Genomic DNA, 22,587 nt, shown 5'->3' with positions numbered 1-22,587 from the left:
GCACGGCGGTCGAGTGGTTAGCGGCAAGGCCTCACAGCAATGAGACCCGAGTTCAAGTCCCACATTCCAAAAACATGCTAGGTTAATTAGCGACTCCAAATTGTCCATAGGTATGAATGTGAGTGTGAATGGTTGTTTGTCTATATGTGCCCTGTGATTGGCTGGCCACCAGTCCAGGGTGTACCCCGCCTCTCGCCCGAAGACAGCTGGGATAGGCTCCAGCACCCCCACGACCCTCGTGAGGAAAAAGCGGTAGAAAATGAATGAATGAAAGGAATGTAGTTCATGAGAGTCAAACTCAGGGTCCACGCTGCTATTCTGAGTTCATTCTGAGTTGGCTCGCCTCAAGGACGTTATCAAACAAAGTTCTTAAAGCGATCTGCATCATTAAGCGATTCTTCCAGTATAAACTAGACCTCGAACTAGGCATTATAATTCATTCATTTTCTACTGCTTATCCTCACAACGGTGGCAAGGGTGCTGGAGCCTATCCCAGCTGTCTTCGGGCAAGAAGCGGGGTACACCCTGGACTGGTGGCCAGCCAATCACAGGGCACATATAGACAAACAACCATTCACACTCACATTCATACCTATGGACAATTTGGAGTCGCTCATTAACCTAGCATGTTTTTGGAATGTGGGAGGAATGTCGAAGAAAACCCACGCATGCACGCGGAGAACATGCAAACTCCACACAGATATGGGCAAGGGTGGAATCGAACTCGGGTCTCCTAGCTGTTATAAAATTATAAAACATTCATTCATTCATTCATTTTCTACCGCTTTTTCCTCACAAGGGTCGCAGGGGTGCTGGAGCCTATCCCAGTCGACTTCAGGCGAGAGGCGGGGTACACCCTGGACTGGTGGCCAGCCAATCACAGGGCACATATAGACAAACAACCATTCACACTCACATTCATACCTATGGACAATTTGGAGTCGCTAATTAACCTAGCATGTTTTTGGAATGTCGGAGAAAAGATGCATAATCCACACAGAGACGGCCGAGGGTGGAATTGAACTCAAGTCTCCTTGTGTGAGTCCTGCGCGCTAACAACAGTTATTTTGAACACAAACAAAACATAACCTCCGGTAACAAATGCATATTATTAGGTTGTCAATCGTGTTTCAATTCAAGTAGGGGGGGGGGGGGCTGGAAGAAAAATCTGAACCAGCGGTTTTGAACCACTCCTGTGATGTAAGCGTGGGGGAGACGGTGCATCACATCAGGCCACATGCTAAGCAGCAGCGCACGTTAAGGTTGGTATTAAGCAAATGTTCCATGCTTATGGAAGCATGATAAGGGATTATGTCGCCTCAGGTAACACCATGTCACTACAAAGCAAGACAAGTAGACAATTTCAGTGGAGGCTTGTGACAAATCATGGCCCCCTTTTTCAACCCCCCCCCATCCTATAGTCGACTTCCAACCCTATTTTGCGAGCGTGGCAGAAACAAAAACTGCATGCTCTCAACGCTGTCTCCTCTATCAACCAGGGGGGGGCGCTTTAATTACCCACCTCATCCAACCATTTGTCCTGCTTCTGAGGTGTAAATACCTTTAGTCTATTTTACCCTCAAGTTCCCGTTCACTAATTAGGCCTGTAATCCCCCCCCCCTCCTAGCCGAAACCAACTCCTGCTGCAGGTTCCCCCCCCTGTTACACTATGGATTCCCTGTCGGCTTGCTATGGGGAGATCGAAGTGTAATTAAGATTGTTAATGAAGATTTTAATTTTCCGCTTCTAATGAGCCGGTAAACTCTGAAGCGCTAAACGCTTGAGCGAGAGAGAGAGAGAGCGCGGGGATGCAGGACTAAATGGAGGTGAGGATAAAAACCTCCGAGACGGACGGGGAGGTGATGAACGCTACAGCAATATTACATTAGAGGTCACGTACTTAACAATATTATTATTGTCACGGTGATGCGTTTGGGGAACACACGGAACAGGCACTTTATTGAAATATTATAAATATAGAAGGGTTAATAAGATTGTTAGCAGGATGTAGTCCCTTGACTGGTTTGAGTGGAATTAGCAGAGGTCATATCGTAGCTCAACCAGCAACGATATGATGCATCCGGATATCCGGGTTGACGAACGAACGATTCAGCTGTGCCGCTAGCATCACCTGTATTGATAAGAATCCTCGATAAATCTTTAGATGAATCGATTGCGGAGACACGCACCGCGAGAGAAGCAATCGTTGACAAGAGTGACTTTTAAACAACGCCAGAGCTGCGCTGGCGGAGAAAGGATTGTCGGGTATGCTCCGTAGCTGCCATGACTAAATGGATGTCAAAGTAGCAGGCGTGAAAGATTTTCAACATATCAGGAACAAAAAAAAAAAAAAAAAACGAAAGTTTGGAATATCTTGGCATTTTACAAGAAAGGAGCAAAACTTGAGCAGCCAAGCTAAATGTTTTGTTTTGTAACTCAGTCTGAAATGTTGCATACTGGCTAATGTTGTGGTATTTTGAGTATGCGATTGTTTACCATGCTGCACGGTGATCTAGTGGTTAACGCGCAGACCTCACAGCTAGGAGACTTGAGTTCAATCCCACCCTCAACCATGCGTGGGTTTTCTCCGGTTTCCTCCCACATTCCAAAAACATGCTAGGTTAATTGGCGACTCCAATTGTGCACGTGCGCACATTAGAGCGAACGTTGGTTGCAAGTCTTCATAATAGTCATAAAAGTCATCATAATTGAGACTCAAGTCCAAGTCGTGTGACTCTAGTCCACGCCTCTTCCACCAACCATTCAAATTAAATTATTTATCATGTAGTAGAAAGGCTGCACGGCGGTGGAGTGGTTGGCGGCAAGGCCTCACAGCAATGAGACCCGAGTTCAAGTCCCATATTCCAAAAAACATGCTAGGTTAATTGGCGACTCCAAATTGTCCATAGGTATGAATGTGAGTGTGAATGGTTGTTTGTCTATATGTGCCCTGTGATTGGCTGGCTACCAGTCCAGGGTGTACCCCGCCTCTCACTCGAAGACAGCTGGGATAGGCTCCAGCACCCTCCGCACCCCTTTGTAAGGCTTGGACAAATTTTTGCCACTTATTTATTTTGTATTGTTGATTGGACTGACAGGAAATCGAAAAGGGTTTGATTTTGAAAGTGATGTTAAATATTCATTTCTCCATTTCATTTAGTACACATTACTAATAATAATACATTTTATTTGTATAGCGCTTTTCAGAATAGTCAAAGACGCTTTACAGTGAAGAAAAATAGAGAAAGTAGAGGACACATAAAAATACAACATCTATACATTCATTCATTTTCTACCGCTTTTCCTCACAAGGGTCGCGGGGGTGCTGGAGCCTATCCCAGCTGTCTTCAGGCGAGACACCACCCTGGACTGGTGGCCAGCCAATCACAGGGCACATATAGACAAACAACCATTCACACTCACATTCATACCTATGAACCTAGCATGTTTTTGGAATGTGGGAGGAAACCGGAGTACCCGGAGAAAACCCACGCATGCACGGGGAGAACATGCAAACTCCACACAGAGATGGCCGAGGGTGGAATTGAACCCGGGTCTCCTAGCTGCGAGGTCTACGCGCTAACCACCTGACCGTCGTGAAGCCATACATACAGTCATTCAGAGCTAAAAACAAAGCTAAAAGCAGGGCACGGCAGTCGGGTATAAAAAGTTAGACATTGGACTTTCTAGATCTTCCAGAATCTGCACATATTCGAGCTGAAACGTTTAACATGAGGAAGAACACGACTAAAAACAACCGCATAAAGTGAGCATTTTAACTACAGCAAAGCATGCTGGGAAATTCTTATTCTGAAGGATTTAAACAGGTGGGTTTTGAGTTGTTTTTTTTGAAGGTGGGAAAGTCAGGGCAAACACGGAGTGAATGGGGCAAAGAATTCCAGAGAAAGGGGGGCGGGGATGGAGGAGGCTCTGTGTCCCCAGGTTCGGGGCTTGGTCTTAAAGGGGAGTGCCAGGAGGTTGGAGTCTGAGGAGCGAAGGGGGTCAGATTGTGGGGAGCTTTGTAGGTAATTAGAAGGACTGTGGGATCTTTGAATGCATCTTCTGAATGCTTTATATTGCCATTTTAGTTCATTTAGCTATTGTTATGCCTAAAAATGCTTAATTTTGGCTATAAAACAAGTAAAATATGCTTAAATATGCAATTTTTTAAACCAAAATGAGGCCGTATTCAGCTTGGAATCAGCGAGTGAAGCCGTGAAATTGGAAGCGCAAAGTGACAAAGGATTACTGTACTTGGTTGGCTCTAATATTACAGACATTTCACCTTATACCAGAAAGTTACATTAAAAATATTACCCCCGCAGTTCACTGAAATTCTTACTTTCCTGTTATGAAGCCACCTGTAAAGCGCAGACGTATCACAGAAATGCAAAAATAAATGGATGCAGGCGACACACACACACACACACTAAGAGACACATTAATATGGTGCAGAATTACCAGAGGGATTCAGTGTAAGGTTCAAACAGAATGAGGAATCTTTATGTACTGGAGTTCATGCACACACACACCAACCTGAGCGCCATGTGATGCAATCAAGCAGGACGATGAAAGTGCGACTCGCAACTCCAGTGTCGTTCCCAGCTCCGCGTTGCCAACATTTCTTTCTTTCTCCGGTGCTGCCATTATGCTGTGATCAATTATGCATGCAGTAATTATTGACAGCGCCATGACAGCATATCTCACCTAGAATGGTGCATTGCGGTGTTGATGCTTTGGGGGAGACTGATAAACGCGCCTATATGAGTCGTACATCGATAAGAAATCTTGTTTGGTTCCAGGTGAATATGTTTTATCAGTTTGGTGGCTCTGTGTGTGTGTGTGAGTGTGTGTGTGTGTGTGGAAGCAGTGGGTCAGAAGTCACAGCTCTGTTTTGCCTCCAAATTACTTTTCATCCTCTTTAGACACGTCGCCTCCACCCAAGCCATGAATCATCAAAATTTATGAGAATACACACTCCTCGTCAAAATATCATTTTCTGTCAGGTATTCACATTGTCACTGTGAGGGAGCTGCCCTGTGGAGATGTTGCAGAGGGGGCATCCGTCAAGACTGAAGGCCCCCATCTGTGTGGTTAAGGACTTAAAAGGACTTAAGCTCACTCTTTTGGACCATCCTGCGTGTTCCAATCATCTATAAATCCAATGGAGAACATTTGAAAAATAAATATATCAGTTCCAGATAGTGGATGCCCTCTGTGAAGCCATCTTCGCCACCTGGAGCAACATTCCCACTAGCCTCCTGGAAACATTGGAATCAAGCATACCTGTACTGCCTTCTTTGAATGTGCTCCAATAAACAAACAAGGTTTGTCTTTTCATGTCCTTTACTGGAGTAATACTTCTTCTTATACTGTAGAACTGTACAGAAACATAAACACAGCAAAGAGACTATATGTCTGTAAGTAACGTGTAAGTAACGTGTAACAAAGAATAATCATCAGTATGAGTACAGCTAGCATAATAGCTACGATCTTCAAGCTAGCCACAACTAGCATCAACAGTTGAATGTGCTCCAATAAAACAAACAAAGTTTGTCTTTTATTGTCCTTTACTGGAATAATTATTCTTCTAAAACTGTAAAAATGTACAGAAACATAAACACAGCACTGAAATATATATTATATACATCGATATACAAAGAATAATCATCAGTATGAGTACAGCTAGCATAATAGCTACGATCTTCAAGTTTGCCACGACTAGCATCAACAGTTGAATGTGCTCCAATAAAACAAACAAGGTTCGTCCTTTCCTTTTCCTTCACTGGAGTAATTATTCTTCTAATACTGTAAAACTGTACAGAAACATAAACACAGTACCAAAATATATATTATATACATCGATTTACAAAGAATAATCATCAGTATGAGTACAGCTAGCATAATAGCTACGATCTTCAAGTTAGCCACAACTAGCATCACACTCAGCGAACCTATACAAACAATGCAACAGTCGTAAAATTACATTTTCTTGCCTTAAAATTATTTAAATTATGTTAAACGTTACTTACAGACATGTAGTCTCCAAAGTAGTAAATTACTCGTTATTACGAGTAATACAGCGTTTTCGCCGATGGTTCGTGTTGAACAGCAGTCAATGAATATGCAATGGATTAATGCGTCCACTAGGTGTCGCCAAATCAACGGCCAAACAATACAAAATACCCAAACCCATTTTTGAGTTAAAAAGAATGGTGAACAGTTAACAGTTGAATGTGCTCCAATAAACAAACAAGATTTGTCTTTTCTTTTTCCTTTACTGGAGTAATTCTTCTTCTAATACTGTAAAACTGTACAGAAGCATAAACACAGCACCAAAATACATCGATGTACAAAGAATAATCATCAGTATGAGTACAGCTAGCATAATAGCTACGATCTTCAAGTTAGCCACAGCTAGCATCACACTTAGCAATCCTATACAAACAATACAGCAGTTGTAACAATTATTTTCATGTTACACGTTACTTACAGAGATATAGTCTCCAAGGTAGAAGCGTAATAAATTACTCGTTATTACGAGTAATACAGCGTTTTCGCGATGGTTCGAGTTGAACAGCAGTCAATGAATATGCAATGGATTATTGCGTCCACTAGGTGTCGCCAAATCTACGGCCAAACAAATACACAATACCCAAACCCATTTTGAGTTAAAAAGAATGGTTAACTGTTACTCATTAGTGAGTCCTTTTCCCAACATATTTTGGTGTTTTTAAAACTTGTGATCAGCTGATTAACAATCTACAGCAAGGGTGGGCAAACAACGGCGCGGGGGCCACATCCGGCGCGTCAGTGTTTAAATACGGCCTGCCTGTTCTTAACTTAAATGTAAACTTAACATACAACGTGGCATCATAGCTTGAGCTAACTTTTTTTTTTTAATCAATTTGGTTATTTGATGTGTTCTGTCGTTTACAAAGTGCTCTTTTAAAAAGGGATACAAGCAAATATAGCAGATTGCATGACACTTACCCACCCGTCGTCTACAGTTTAGTTTAATGCTTGTTTTTCCTTATTTTTGCATTTTGAAGCTCTATTTAGAATGCAAATTTTTAGTAATTTTTCAACTGGTATTAACATTTTGACTAGGAGTGTGTGTCAGGACCGTTTCATCTTCACTTTTCAGCATAATCCCAAACTCAATCACAAATTTAGAATTTCATGTAATGCCATTTTTTTTAGCATATTAACTGCTAATATGCTCATGTGTACCCCGCTTGTTTTTCCACTGGAGGCGGGTATTATCATTGTAATCAAGCGGAGACTCAGCTAACACAATCATTTTCAAAACCATCATGTAGATATAATCCCCCCCCCCCCACTCACCCCCACTCCCATTCACATGTGATTATTCTAATAAATCTTTTTAACCAGCCGTTCAGTCACACGCTGCAATGGCGTACACACCCTCCAGCCATCATTTGCAAACTAACCCAGGCCTCCACGACCGGGAATATGACATTGCATCACGGTCCCCTTTTCTTCCACGTCTGCTTTATTTGCCACCGCTTCCAGTTTTTTTCTTCTTCTTTGTGTCAGTGAACAAACTGAAAATGTCAACCTCTTTTTCCAGAAGCTTCAGTGAGCTGGAGAACATTGTCCTCAATCACAGTCCTTACAAGACTTGAATTGGGCGGATCAGAAAAGACCAGTTTCTCCTTCATCGTGTTGAACACACACACACACACACACACACACACACACACACATGTATGGTCTATGATTCAGATATTTCAAGCAGCCAATTTCCAACAAGACTCGTGCGGCACATTTTTTATGCACTTCACAGCTCATCTACACACACACACACACACACAGGGTAAATTTAAGCAACAGAACGCTTATTATCCCGAAAATTTGGGAGACAGCCGAAGAAGCACACGGTGACTCTGACTCATCTCTTTGAAATAGTTCCTCTTTTATTCAAATTTACAAAAAAAGAAACTGAGAAGTGAGAAATACTACAATGGAAATAAATACACTTTGTTCAACACGCAGTTATGGATCGGAACATTGTGCATAAGCAATGACATCATTATGTGTGTGTGGGGGGGGGGTGCAAAAGGAATTGGATCCATACGTTTAATCTAAAAATAGAGTAATCCCTCATCACGTTGTGCTTAAAATTCTATTTTTTTTCTAATAATTTTGTCAATTTTTATGTACAAAAAACCCTTTTCAATCCTAAAAAGGGCTAAATTCAGGCATTCTGGAGATGCATTCAAATAAAATGCAGTATTCTCAGCTGGCCACTAGATGTCAGTATTGTTAATGTAATGTTTATTGAGACACACAAGCACCAGACTTGCCGGAGCAAAACCTTTTCAATACTAAAAAGGGTTAAATTCAGGCATTCAGGAGATGCATTCAAATAAAATGCTGTATTATCTACTGGCCACTAGATATCAGTATTGTTACTGTAATGTTTATCGAGACACACAAGCACCAGACTTGTCGGAACAAAACCTTTTCAATCCTAAAAAGGGCAAAATTCAGGCATTCTAGAGATGCATTCAAATAAATTGCAGTATTCTCCGTTGGCCAATAGATGTCAGTATTGTTACTGTAATGTTTATTGAGACACACAAGCACCAGACTTGTCGGAGCAAAACCTTTTCAATTCTAAAAAGAGCAAAATTCAGGCATTTTGGAGATGCATTCAAATAAAATGCAGTATTCTCCGTTGGCCGCTAGGTGTCAGTATTGTTACTGTAATGTTTATCGAGACACACAAGCACCAGACTTGCCGGAGCAAAAACTTTTCAATCCTAAAAAGAGCAAAATTCCGGCATTCTGGAGATGCATTCAAATAAAATGCAGTATTCTCAGCTGGCCACTAGATATCAGTATTGTTACTGTAACGTTTATTGAGACACACAAGCACCAGACTTGCCATAACAAAACCTTTTCAATCCTAAAAAGGGGAAAATTCAGCCATTCTGGAGATGCATTCAAAAAAATACATTATTCTCTACTGGCCACTAGATGTCAGTATTGTTATTGTAATCTTAATTGAGACACACAAGCACCAGACTTGCCGCAGCAAAACCTTTTCAATCCTAAAAAGGGCTAAATTCAGGCATTCTGGAAATGCATTCAAATAAAATGCATTATTCTCCACTGGCCACTAGATGTCAGTATTGTTACTGTAATGTTTATTGAGACACACAAGCACCAGACTTGCCGGCGCAAAAACTGTTCAATCTTAAAAAGGGCTAAATTCAGGCATTCTGGAGATGCATTCAAATAAATGCAGTATTCTTCACTGGCCACTCGATGTCAGTATTACAGTATTGTTACTGTTATGTTTAGTGAGACACACAAGCACCAGACTTGCCATAACAACAGGCTTTTATTGCAGGTTTGAATTTATCTCAAGAGATACCGCTGCAGCCGTAACTCATGTATTATTTTCTATTATTATGTCTACTATGTTGGGTAATAGGAGTGCAAAGTGACTATAGGGTTGTTATTTCATGTCTAGAGGGCTCTAAGAAGGCTTTCTATGTTAGAAAATATTTCATTTTATTCATTCATTAATTAATTTTCTTACCACTTATCCTCACGAGGGTCACGGGGGGGAGGGGGTGCTGGAGCCTATCCCAGCTGTCTTGGGACGAGAGGCGGGCTACACCCTGGATTGGTGGCCAGCCAATCACAGGGCACATATAGACAAACAACCATTCACACTCACATTCATACCTATGGACAATTTGGAGTCGCTAATTAACCTAGCATGTTTTTGGAATGTGGGAGGAAACCGGAGTACCCGGAGAAAACCCACGCATGCACGGGGAGAACATGCAAACTCCACACAGAGATGGCCGAGGGTGGAATTGAACCCTGGTCTCCTAGCTGTGACTATTTCATTTATTAATAAAGAAAATGTACTCATCATAATTGGGTCTGGAACCAAAAAAAAAACACGATAAACAAGGGATTACTGTATATTTACGTTTGAATTCTTCCCGAGTACATTGAACCCACCACTCAGTGTATCTGCAGGAGCATTAGCATGTAGCTGAGTGTGTACTTTTATTCAATTGAAAGGAACTTATTAAGCTAATCACACCTTTGATGGAACCAATTTGTCTTGCTCGCAAGTTTTAATCATCAACTCTGTCAGGTGCTTTTAGTTGTCGCACTCCCGAGACTCATTGCTTTTGATTTGGACCAATAAGAGATTGTGATGCATTCAGGTCTATGTGGAGGATCCGCAGCCAATCAAGTCTCTGGTGCTCGCCATGTAATAATTCATGAGTGCTACCGGTAAAAATCATGTATTGGTACTAAACAGAGACCTGCTGAGCTTGGAGACAATTTATATTTGTATAGAGAGTGGAACCTTGGTTAGTGAACGTTATGTTTTTCAGTTAATGTCAATTTAAGGCAAAAGTTTGCCTTGGTTTGCATACATTTTCCAATCATGGCACGTTTTTGTTGTGTTACTAATAGTCCTACTATACTATATTGACAGTTACTATGGTACTGATTATGTCATTGTATGGTCATATCACCTTGTACTTCGGTACGTGACAAAATAAATAAATAAAAAACATACTTTTTTTTTTTTTTTTTTACTTTTTAGGAAAGCAGGAAGTGAACAAATGTAACCGTTACTGATTGTAAAAGTACCAGATGGAGGGGTAGGATTTAATAAGCTTTGCTTCTTCCTACTCCTTTTGGACATGTGTAACTGTGAACTGATTATGTGATGCATTCAATTGCAATCTGATGCGCGTGCAAATCAAATAAAACCATTAAAAAAAAAATAATTACAAAAAAGAAACTTTTTTTAATTAAATTAAAAAAATAAAATAAAAATAACTTAAATTATATTAGGAAGTGAACAAATGTAACAGTTACTGATTGTAAAAGTACCAGAGAACTAATTATGAGATGCATTCAATTGTAATCTGATGCATGTTCAAATCAAATAAAACCATTCAAAAAATGTAAAAAAAATAATTACAAAAAAGAAACTTTTTTTTATTAAATTAAAAAAATAAAATAAAAATAACTTAAATTATATTAGGAAAGCAGGAAGTGAACAAATGTAACGGTTACTGATTGTAAAAGTACCAGATGGAGGGGTAGGATTTAATAAGCTTTGCTTCTTCCTACTCCTTTTGGACATGTGGAACTGTGAACTGATTATGTGATGCATTCAATTGTAATCTGATGCATGTTCAAATCAAATAAAACCATAAAAAATTAAATTAATTACAAAAAATGAAAAACAATTTTTTTATTAAATAAAAAAAATTACTTAAATTATATTAGGAAAGCAGGAAGTGAACAAATGTAACAGTTTCTGATTGTAAAAGTACCAGATGGAGGGGTAGGATTTAATAAGCTTTGCTTCTTCCTACTCCTTTTGGACATGTGGAACTGTGAACTGATTATGTGATGCATTCAATTGTAATCTGATGCATGTTCAAATCAAATAAAACCATTAACATTACTGTCTTCTTTATGTATTTTTATCAACAAAAACATGCTCAGTAGTAGCCTATTAGCTTGCTATACATTACTATCGCCTGTCTATGATGTCATCAGTGGTTGACTGCAGTTCAAAATGGAGCCAAAAAAAAAATTTGCAAGTGGAAAGATTTGGATTAAGAAGGTGCGAAATTATTGAATAAAATAGACGTAACTCATTGTAAAACACCAATGAGTTTTACACAAAAAATAATAATATTACACAATAATATTGATAATAATCCACAGCCTTGATGATTTCAAAAGACAGAACTTTGGAATGTTTTATTCAATTCTAATCATAACCGAGATCCACTGGGTTTCTGCAACCCCCCACTATTTACCATCATTATTAGGGCCCGAGTATTATGACTACTTTCTACATAAGTCCAATGATCATCCAGTGGTTCAGGTAAAGTGTAATAAAGACAGTCTCCAGTACCGTAGCTTGAATCCAGCGTGTGGGATATAAGCAGATTATGTTGGACCAGTAAGGTAGACTCGGGCAAAGCTGGCAGTTCAAAAGATCCGGAATGCTTTACAACAAAGCTCGTTTAAATGGCACAACAAAGACACACACACTCGGATATGTGAATTATATCCTCACATGCATTCCTTTCATCTGGATGCGTGTTGCATTCAAGATAACGTGAAATTTGCATATCGGTATGGAGACATAGTTCTCTTTGCCTGGAGTATACAAGTCTTACTCAAAAGTTTATATGATATTGGAATCTGAAAAAGAGAAAAGGGATATAGAGTGGATCACACATAGATTCTTTTCATATTCAATATTCAATGAAACCAAATGCTCATTCGAAAGATATTCAAACAGCTAAAAAAAAGACACCGCTAAGAATGCAATGTAATGGGAAACACTTATCCTGCCTATAATGCTTTCTGGAAAAAAATCCCAAAAGTGCCAACATAGGTGGCAGAAATTCTTGGCTTGCATCCAGGAAGTCAAAAACCATGGAGCTGTGTAGCATGCACGATATTGTGTATTGAAGGGAAATTTGTGTGCACTATGTGTGCATAGTTGTTTAATATTTTGGCTAAATATACTTAGAATGCTTTTGTGCCAAAGTGAAAGTTAGGCTTGAAAAATATATTTTCACATTTTTTTTTGTTGGGAACTGATATTTTCCTGAAACTTGCCTATGTTTTACTGATGATTACGAGAAAACAAAAAAAGGTAAAAACAGCCTGTGTTTTTCCTGATGAAAGACAGGAGTCTAATCTTTTGGTAGGTTCCATGTTTATATAGCCATAAAAAAAATGTCACTTTTTTTGTTGGGAACTGATATTTTCCTGAAACTTGTCTATGTTTTATTGATAATAACTAAAGAACAGAAAAAGGTAGAAACAACCTTTGTTTTCCCTGATGAAAGATAGGAGTCTAATCTTTCTTTTGGTAGGTTCCATGTTTATATAGCCATACAACACAATCATCTGTGTGCCTTGAAAAATCTACTAATAAGGATTTAATAAGCTTTGCTTCTTCCTACTCCTTTTGGACATGTGAAACTGTGAACTGATTATGTGATGCATTCAATTGTAATCTGATGCATGTTCAAATCAAATAAAACCATTAAAAAAATAATTACAAAAAAATGAAAAACAATTTTTTTTATTAAATTTAAAAAAATAACTTAAATTATATTAGGAAAGCAGGAAGTGAACAAATGTAACAGCTATTGATTGTAAAAGTACCAGATGGAGGGGTAGGATTTAATAAGCTTTGCTTCTTCCTACTCCTTTTGGACATGTGGAACTGTGAACTGATTATGTGGTGCATTCAATTGTAATCTGATGCATGTTCAAATCAAATAAAACCATAAAAAATTTCAATTAATTACAAAAAAGGAAAAACAATTTTTTTATTAAATTAAAAAAATAAAATAAAAATAACTTAAATTATATTAGGAAAGCAGGAAGTGAACAAATGAAATTTATTTCTCCGGCTTGTGACATTAACTTCCCAACCTCACTTGGAAAAAAAAATTTGCTATCTGATAAAGACATTTTGCGGGCTAGCTACCAAATTCTACCAAAAAAAACATGGACCTGAAACAAAGAGTTTTGCCATCGCTCTCACGCGGATGACAACACGGAAGAAACCAATTACACATTTATTGGACATTTTGGGGCAAAACGATAAAGAACTGGACTTGTTTTATTTGATCACTTTTAATAGAGTTTCTATTCACGCCACTGCTTTTTCATCCAAATTGGGGCCAGTGTGCTCTAAAAATTAGCATCCGGTGACTAACATGTTGCACAATAAAGTTCAGCCACAAGTAGCAGTGCGTTGCAACAAAAACACTTGTTACACAAACACTGTGGTTCAGTCTGAGTTGATCTGATTCATTTCTAATCTACAATACATACAAAGAGTCCTAACAAGTGATCCGTACGGACAGGTTTGCTTTAAAAAAAGAAAAATAATAAACATAATTACTCATTGTCTCTTTCCGCAATAACATCCAATGTTATTTATTTACATTAAAATGCCTATTTACATACAGTCGATGATCTTGAATCAACATCTTATAAAGACAACTGTAATCTTGAACATAATTCGTCATCTATTACACAATAAAAGTGCGTTCTAGCCGAAGACTCGTTTGCATCCCGACCTTTAACGAGAAAAAAAAAAAAAAAAAACACACACTGAACGTTGTGTTGCGTTGCTAAACTACACGGCGTCTGTTTGGGCAGCGCTAGTGCTAACATGGGAGTTGATTGCCATTTTTATTGATATCAAAAGTCATGCATTCTGACACAACAGGGCATTTTATACATAAGAAATAGTTCTATTATAAAACAGTTAAATATAATCGGACATGGGATCGTGAATCGTTACCAGATGGGTTTGCAGTACAATCAAAGCCTTTGGGAATGGGAATGACTTCCAATGGCGCCGACTTTGTGTCTTTGTAAACAGAGCAACACCCGACTTAAAAAAAGATGGGAAATGAGAGAAAACGGCGCGGGGGGGGAATCACACATCCCCCAAATCATTTAAATTTTCACAACGTCTGTTTTCCTGGAGGGGCTGAAAGGAGGGAGAGTCTTTTACAGGATTTGAATGATTCATCATTTTCATTTAGAATGAAGCAGCCAGCTGAAAAATTTACTATTCTGCCATTGGAAAGAGAATAAAAAGGATTTTTTTTTTTAAATACAGTAGTCTCACTGTTCTATATCCCTCTCTTGTTCCCTCGTTACTTTGTATTCAATATATATGTTCCAGGTCCCTGGATGCTACCCGAGTCTGATCCCTTTACTGGTTTCTGACATCATATCTTAATTATCAAAAGCTATTGTCATTATTTCTGAGTGACAGCGTGTCCCTTAGCAGCTAGCTCACTGACTGCCTTTGTATCATGTACACGTAAAGTTTGGAATCAAAATAACTCAACCCTCATTGTAAATTACATTCATATATATATATATATAAATGCCTGATACAACTAAAGGTACATTTGTTTGGACAGATATGATTCATTTATTCATTTATCCTCAGGGGGGATGCTGGAGCCTATCCCAGCTGACTGGTGGCCAGCCAATCACAGGGTACTTTGATATTTTGCAAAGCAACACAGGTAGAAATGCTGAGATGTTATACAGATTGTTTTTTTCAGTTAAAAAAAAAAAAAAATACAGATGAAAAATAAAGGCTATTATTTGTATCAAGTTAGCTCTTTTTTCACATTTTTGCTGTTGTTTTTTTATTTTCAAAATATTTCTACTTTCTTCTTAAACAGTCTGTGTCATTTTTCTTTTCGTAATATTACGACTTTATTCAATTTAAGTTTTTAAAATTTTACAATTTTACAAAATTTTTCTCCAACCTAATTTTTCAAAAATGACAAATGAATTTGTTGTGTTTGTTTTTTCAATATTGTGACCTCTTAAAAAACATAACTGATTTTTTCTGTTATGTTTCCTTATAATTTTATATTAGTCTTAGAATTTATTGTCGTAAAATTACAGCAGATTTTTTTTACATTTTTGCAATTTTTTTTTTTAGTTTTTCTTGTTAAATTATATGTTAGAATACATTTTTCATCTCTTTTCTTCTGCATTGTGCATGATGAGGCGCAGGTGCGTCACTAGGTTCTGAGGACGGAGGTGGGGGTTGGGGGGGGGGCTTAGCCCCCTGGAGATGCACAGGATATGAATGAATGTAGTAGACGTTAAAAAAAATTTTAAAAATCTGAAAAAAATCCAAAAATTCCAAAAAAATCCCCAAAATTCCAAATATCAAATAACAAACAAGAACCGGGATATAACTTTCCCACCTTTGGACAAATTTAGTAGAGATACTCAATTGTTTTCGGCCACCATTAAATTTACACAAGTACACACAATCTATACTGCAAAACTGTGGACAGTGATCAATTATATCATAATCATTATTATATTATTAATTAGCCTATTATTATTACTATCATCATTAATTTTCTTCTGATTATTACTACTAGTAGTAGGCTAGTATTAGCCTGCTTTTGCCCTATTATATAAAATTTGTCAGAGATTTTTTTTGTTAATTTTATTTTTTTTTTTTAAACAAAAAAACAAAAAAAAAACAATTAAAAATATCAAATTATTCAGGGGGGCTTAAGAACATATCGGCCTAATGACGCCACTGATGAGGCGCAGGTTGAAGCGCACTGTGCGACTGTCAGTATCAGTCTGTTGGACACACTATGGTCTTCATTCTTATTGCGGTAGCCCCGGGGGGGGGTCCCGCAAAAGTACGGTATCCTTTAAGGCACAATCATTTGGATTTCGTTTGCCACAATATAGACGATAACGTCCATCTTGGTGAAGAAATTAAAAAATCAAGTAAGGGAAGGGAAGGTTTTCGTATTAAACGGTACTTTTTGTTCATATTTTTGGGGCGTCTGGAACAGATTTATGTTTTTATCACATGGGAAAAATTACTTTGATTTTCGTAAATTTCAGTTTTCATCCAAAAATGAGGTACCACTGTAATTTACAACGAGGGTTGACTCATATTTTCACGTCCACACTTTCTTCCCCACAAAAAACAAACATTAGCGTTGCTTCTCATTAGCATGTAGCAGCTTGGTTCAGTCCTGTCTTGTTTATTTTAGTCTTTGTCCAAAGTGTTTAAGAAGTCGTTTCCGCCTTGAGCGCTAGCATCCTCAGTATCGTCTCAGTAGCCGTGCTCAACCATATCGGCGCTTTAACACTTATTGCTTTAAATTACATCAATCACTGAACGCCCCCCGTCCCCCCGCCCCCTCGTCTTCCCTCGCCTTGCTCGCCCTCCCTGGGCTCATTTTTCTCCGTCTCCTTTTATTACTTCGCCGCTTCATCTTTCTTCCCTTTAACTTCTCTTCACATTATTGTAGTTTGGGTTCTTTTCATCAGTCTATTCCCTCCTTCACCCCTATTTGTTTTCTTTTTATATCCTTCCTTTGTCTTTCCCTTCATCTCGACCGCCCCTCTCCCTCCTTTTTTTCTCCCTCTTGTCTGTCTCCTCTTTCTCCTCTTTGGCACCGTCTTCAACTTTTTCCTTTGTTTCTTTCTCCTTCTCGCGGTCTCTGAAGAGTTGCGCTAACTTCTGGAACCGTGGCCCCCATTCCTCCAAGCCGGCCCCCCAGTCCTCCTTATCTGCATCTTTCTCTCCTTCGCTTTCAAGTGAGCTCAAGGATCCGGCTCGGGAACCGGTGCCCTCGAGGCCGTAGATCTGCACTGAGTCGTACGGTGGCTGAGAAGGGTCGAAGGTGACTTGGGCAAGACGTAGACGTAGGAATTCGCCCACCCTCAAAGCCAGAGACGGACCCCCACCGCCTGGTGTACCTCTAGCCGCGTCCATCCCCGGACCCCAACCGGGACTAAAGCCTACAACTCCTCCGTAAGCTCCACGAGGTTGACCCGGGAAGGGCAAAAGCTGGGGGGTCATATCCATTCTTGCTAATACGTAACCCCCCAAATTGACTCGATCACGCCAGTCTCCAATCAAACCGGGGGCTTCTGGGTAGACCGATGGAGTCCCAGTCAAAGATATCCCAGCGCTTTCTCTTTCTGGTCTCGCCACTACAAAGTTGCTCCCCATCTCCAGACCCCCTCTCCCCAGGCTGACAGGGGGGTCCCTCTGTCCGGGGGTCTCGCCCTGCAACACGGTGGCATAGTTGCGTGCGTTGGTAGCTTGGTGTTGTCCATCCGAGGAGGCAGTCCCGCTTCCGCCGGCACCTCCGCTGCAGTCCGACTCGGCTTGGCTGGAACCTTTCGGAGACAGTCCCGCTCGGGACGCCTTGCGGCCTGCTAGGGGGAGCGTAGTCGCCGAGTCGCACATCCAGCCTCCGACGCTGTGAACTTGGCCAATCATGGAGCCGGATCGCGTCAGGACGAGGTTGTGTTCCCTCGGTAACGTCTCTGACTGCACCTGAAGGGGACGTAGGTGAGCACGAGTGGTTTCAGTCCGGGATTTGGGTAATGTGAAGTACTGTGGAGTGGAGTGACACATTGACCGTGGAGGGTGGATGATTATCAGTGCAGAAAGACGATGGGTAAAGATCCACAATTGGGACCAAGACAAGGAACACATTGAACAAACCAGAGTAAAGAAAGAGATTAATCAGATTAATCAAACTCTAGAATGAACCAACACCGCACTGTGATGGGGGGGGGGGGGGGGGGGGGAATGGAGCAGGGAGTGATTGAGAGATAAAATATTTGGGAATTAAATAAAGCTAAGGACAAACATTGCGTTGCTACAACCTAATAAATAAAACAAAACATGGCGGAGATTATCATCAGCAGGATATTAATATGCTGACACGCCTGACTCATCATTTCGCTTTTACCTTTTGTCCCCGAAGCCGTCGGCCATATTACACATTAAAGAAATCCACAGTCTTAACACCAACCTAATCATTATTTCATATTGCCTTAATTACTTCATTATCCATTATTTTTGCCTTCTTTTCATTCACTCATGCAATTGTAATGCGAGTAATTACCATTACAGAGTTATTTCATTTAAATTAACATCTCATGCAACTTGGATCAAATTTAGAGGATGAAAAATGTAATATCGACATGAGCTGAATTCTGAGTCAAGTCTTTTGATACTCAGACACACAAAAATAACGATAATTTCTACAACAAACTGAAGCCGTGACTTCATTTATCACAAACCTAAACCTAGTCCTAGCCCAAACCTAATCGCTATTCCCAACCGTAGTCCGTAACCCTACAAGTAGCCTAACCTTAACCCCAACCCTACGGCGACAAACCCCTAAACCCAGGCCTAGCCCAAGCCCCAACCCTAGCCCTAAACCCTAACTCTAAAATTAGCCCAAATCCCAACCCTGGACCTAACTCTAGAACTAGCCCTAACCTCAACCCAAGCCCTAAGAGCCTAATCATTAAAACCAAGCCCTATCCCCAACCCTAAACCCTAACTCTAGAATGAGCCCTAATCTCAACCCAAGGCCTAAGACTAATTCTTAAACTAAACTTGAGCCCCAACCCCAGCCCTAAATTCTAACTCTAGAACGAGCTCTAACCTCAACCCAAGCCCTAAGCCTAGTCCTTAAACCAAGCCTTATCCCCAACCCTAAACACTAACTCTAGAACTAGCCCTAAGCTCAACCCAAGCCCTAAACCTAATCCTTAAACCAAGCCTTAGCCCCAACCCTTGCGCTAAACCCTAACTCTAGAACTAGTTCTAACCTCAACCCAAGCCAGAAACCCTAATCCTTAAACCAAGCCTTAGCCCCAACCCTAGCCCTAAACCCTATCCCTAAAAGTAGCTCTAACCTCAACCCAGGCCCTAGGGCCAATCCTTAAACCAAGCCCTAGCCCCAACCCTAGCGCTAAACCCCAACTCTAGGACTAGTCCAAACCTCAACCCAAGACCTAAACCTTAACCCTAGAAGTAGCCCTAACCTCAAGCCCTAAGCCTAATCATTAAAACCAAGCCCTATCCCCAACCCTAAACCCTAACTCGAGAACGAGCCCTAATTCAACCCAAGCCCCAAGACTAATTGTTAAACCACGTCTGAGCCCCAACCCTAGCCCTAAACCCTAACTCTAGAACAAGCCGTAACCTCAATCCAAGCCCGGAACCTAATCCTTAAACCAGGCCTTAGCCCCGACCCTTGCCCTAAACCCTAACCCTAGAAGTAACCCTAACCTCAACCCAAGCCCTAAGCCTAATCCTTAAACCAAGCCCTAGCCCCAACCCTAGCTCTAAACCCTAACTCTAGGACTAGCCCTAACCGCAACCACAGCCCTAACCTTAGAACTAGCCCTAACCCCGACCCAAGACCTAACCCCTAAACATAGGTCCAGCCTTAGCCCTAACACAATCCCTAACCCCAAATCAAGCCATAACCCCTCAACCTAGGCCTAGCTCTAACCTAACCCTGACCTAATCCTAGGCTTAGTCTTGGTCCCAAACCTAACCATAAGTACATTTATTGATTGCCCATGTAGATTGATTACACAACATGGCAGTCACACTTGCTAAAGAAAAGAATGGGTATTAGTTTTGGTTCCGTACCCAATCCCCATCCTGACTGTGGTTGACTTTGTCTTCACTGCTGTCCTCGGTGCAGTTGCTGGAGGTTCCCATCCCTCGCCGTTTGTCTTGGCTGTCTCCAGTCCGCGGCGTTCCTTCGTCTGATGTGCTCACACCACTCTGGGTTGCGGTCCCGTCACGGCTGCCCGCTTGACTTCCCGTTCGGCTTCCTGTGCTGAGATCCGTGGGGGTTATATACACTGCCCCTGAATCCATCGGACCAACCATGGCACCCTGGTTTTGGATGACCAACGATTGGTCCGGTTGGCCTCCAGGAAAACGATATCCCAGCTCTGCCAAGCCCGGTTCGAATGTTCCGCCTGGTGTGCGGCGTAGAACTGGTAACGTGTGGCTGCTGTAACAGAGGCGCCCATAAAGGGGTCCACCCGGGCCCGAGTAGTTGTGATCCACGGTCGGATTCTGAGTCCAGCTGTACATGCGACCTTTTTCTTGGCTACGTTGGGCATAGCGTCTGGAAAACACAAGACATCAAACATCAAGAATATGAATACCGAATGCCCTCATTCATCCAGTCCTCCATCACAACTGGACTAGAGCTGTCCTATCTAGTCTGAGTAGTGTTTGTCCCGTCTAGTCTTTGAGCATGAACTGATGGCGCCTGCTCCACAGTCAAGGTGCCATCCATTCAATGCCCTGAGAATCAAACTCCCAATGTATCACAATGTAAAATATTCAGATCCAATGGTAATGGTAATGGTTTTATTTCAGATTACAATTGAATGCATCACATAATCAGTTCACAGTTCCACATGTCCAAAAGGAGTAGGAAGAAGCAAAGCTTATTAAATCCTACCCCTCCATCTGGTACTTTTACAATCAGTAACTGTTACATTTGTTCACTTCCTGCTTTCCTAATATAATTTAATTAATTTTTTTTTACATTTTTTGTTGCATAATTGTCAATATAGTGATGTGCTATATATATACTATATATATCACAAAAAAAATAAAAAAATAAAAACACTAGCCTGAAACCCTAACTAAAAAATAAAAAATAAAAAATAAAAAATGAAACTTAAACTATATTAGGAAAGCAATGGGTACCATAGTAACTGTCAATATAGTGACGTGCTATATATATCACTATAGTGATAGACAGTTACTATCAATATAGTATATTAATATATTCAATGTCACTATATTGACAGTTATTATGGTACCCATTGCTTTCCTAATATAGTTTAAGTTTTGTTTTTTTCAATATAGTGATATATATAGCACATCACTATATTTTTAATACTATTTTAAATAATTATATAAATAAAATAAAATAAAATAAAATAAAATACCGGAGTATAAGGTGATATGAGCATCCAATGACATAATGGGTACCATAGTAAGTGTCAATATAGTGATATATATAGCACATCATGACTGGTTCAAGACTCTTCATCCTTGTATTTAGCAAACATCAACTGCTTGTATTGTTTCTTGAATTGGCTCATCGTTGTGCATTGTTTGAGTTCCTTACTCAATCTATTCCATAGTTTGATTCCACATACTGAAATGCTATGGCTTTTTAACATAGTCCATATTCGATGTTAAGTAAAGGAACCTTAATGCCTTACAGAAACTTGACCAAGCTATTATTTAACTAGCTATGTATTCTCTTTGACAAACTTTATAAAAACTCTATTGCAAGGAATTGCATTAGATTTCAGCTTTGTGTTCTTGCCTCCCGACACAAATAGCACAAACCCCCACCCCTCAACAATTTGGATTAAATAAAACCAGCCTTCCTGCTTCTTTATGGGCCTTCTCCATAGGACTTGCATGAATACACTGGAGCTAATTGCTCGACCGAAGGCAATAAAAATGTTTCAAGGAAAACATCAAAGTGTGTGCATACAAGTCATTGATGTAGCGGAGCATAAACAAGCTTGAACAAAACGAGGACGGCGATGTGGTCCGCCAGGACATCGAAAGCTTGATAGCGCTCTGATAGATCAGCAGTTGTTGATGGCGTCTGATTATGACCTGGGAGTTACGGCTTGATCGCTTCCAAAAGTGGATCAATAATGTGTCAGGGGGGAGATTAAAGCTTCCACTCTGTCGCGCTAAATTATTCTCTTTTACGGTGTCAATTGTTGCAATTAAACAAAACAATTTGTGTCGACACACAAAAAAAGTTCATCTAAGAACCTGAAGGCATGCAATAGTTTATATACTAGGGTAGGATTCTTAAATGTTGCACAATTCTTTTGGGTTATGTGTGGTATGCTGGAGCCTATCCCAGCTGTCTTAGGGCCAATCACAGGGCACATATAGACAAACAACCATTCACACTCACATTCATACCTGTTAGGTTTTTACAATTTAGAGTCACCAATTAGCATAAAATGCATATTTTTCTGTACAAACTCAACACAGAGATTCGAACCCAGATATGTCGGATCTTCCAGACTTGACTGTGTGTCTAACATGCAAACCACAAATCCACCGTGCAGGCCATAAAACTAGACTATCACCGATAAAAACACAATACAAAACAATATTTA

General features: G+C 40.1%; 1 protein-coding gene across 4 annotated transcripts in view; it reads right to left on the bottom strand.

Annotated features, from left to right (window-relative positions):
* Positions 1–10,974: 10,974 nt before the first annotated feature.
* LOC131125304 (uncharacterized) overlaps positions 10,975–22,587 on the bottom strand; it is a 291,220-nt gene continuing 279,607 nt past the window's right edge. For 3 of the 4 annotated variants that reach the window (XM_058066734.1, XM_058066733.1, XM_058066735.1), the window contains 2 exons: positions 20,051–20,540; positions 10,975–17,986 (listed from right to left, as the gene is read on the bottom strand). In XM_058066734.1, the coding sequence (XP_057922717.1) occupies positions 16,943–17,986; positions 20,051–20,540 (1,534 nt within the window). In that variant the 3' untranslated portion in view covers positions 10,975–16,942. The remainder of the gene's footprint in view (positions 17,987–20,050; positions 20,541–22,587) is intronic. The other variant, XM_058066736.1, reaches the window with a different exon arrangement.

The sequence above is a fragment of the Doryrhamphus excisus genome, chromosome 3 (genome assembly GCF_030265055.1).
Source record: "Doryrhamphus excisus isolate RoL2022-K1 chromosome 3, RoL_Dexc_1.0, whole genome shotgun sequence".
NCBI lineage: Eukaryota > Metazoa > Chordata > Actinopteri > Syngnathiformes > Syngnathidae > Doryrhamphus > Doryrhamphus excisus.
Note: the sequence above shows the minus strand (reverse complement) of the source record. Positions and strands in the feature narration are given on the sequence as shown.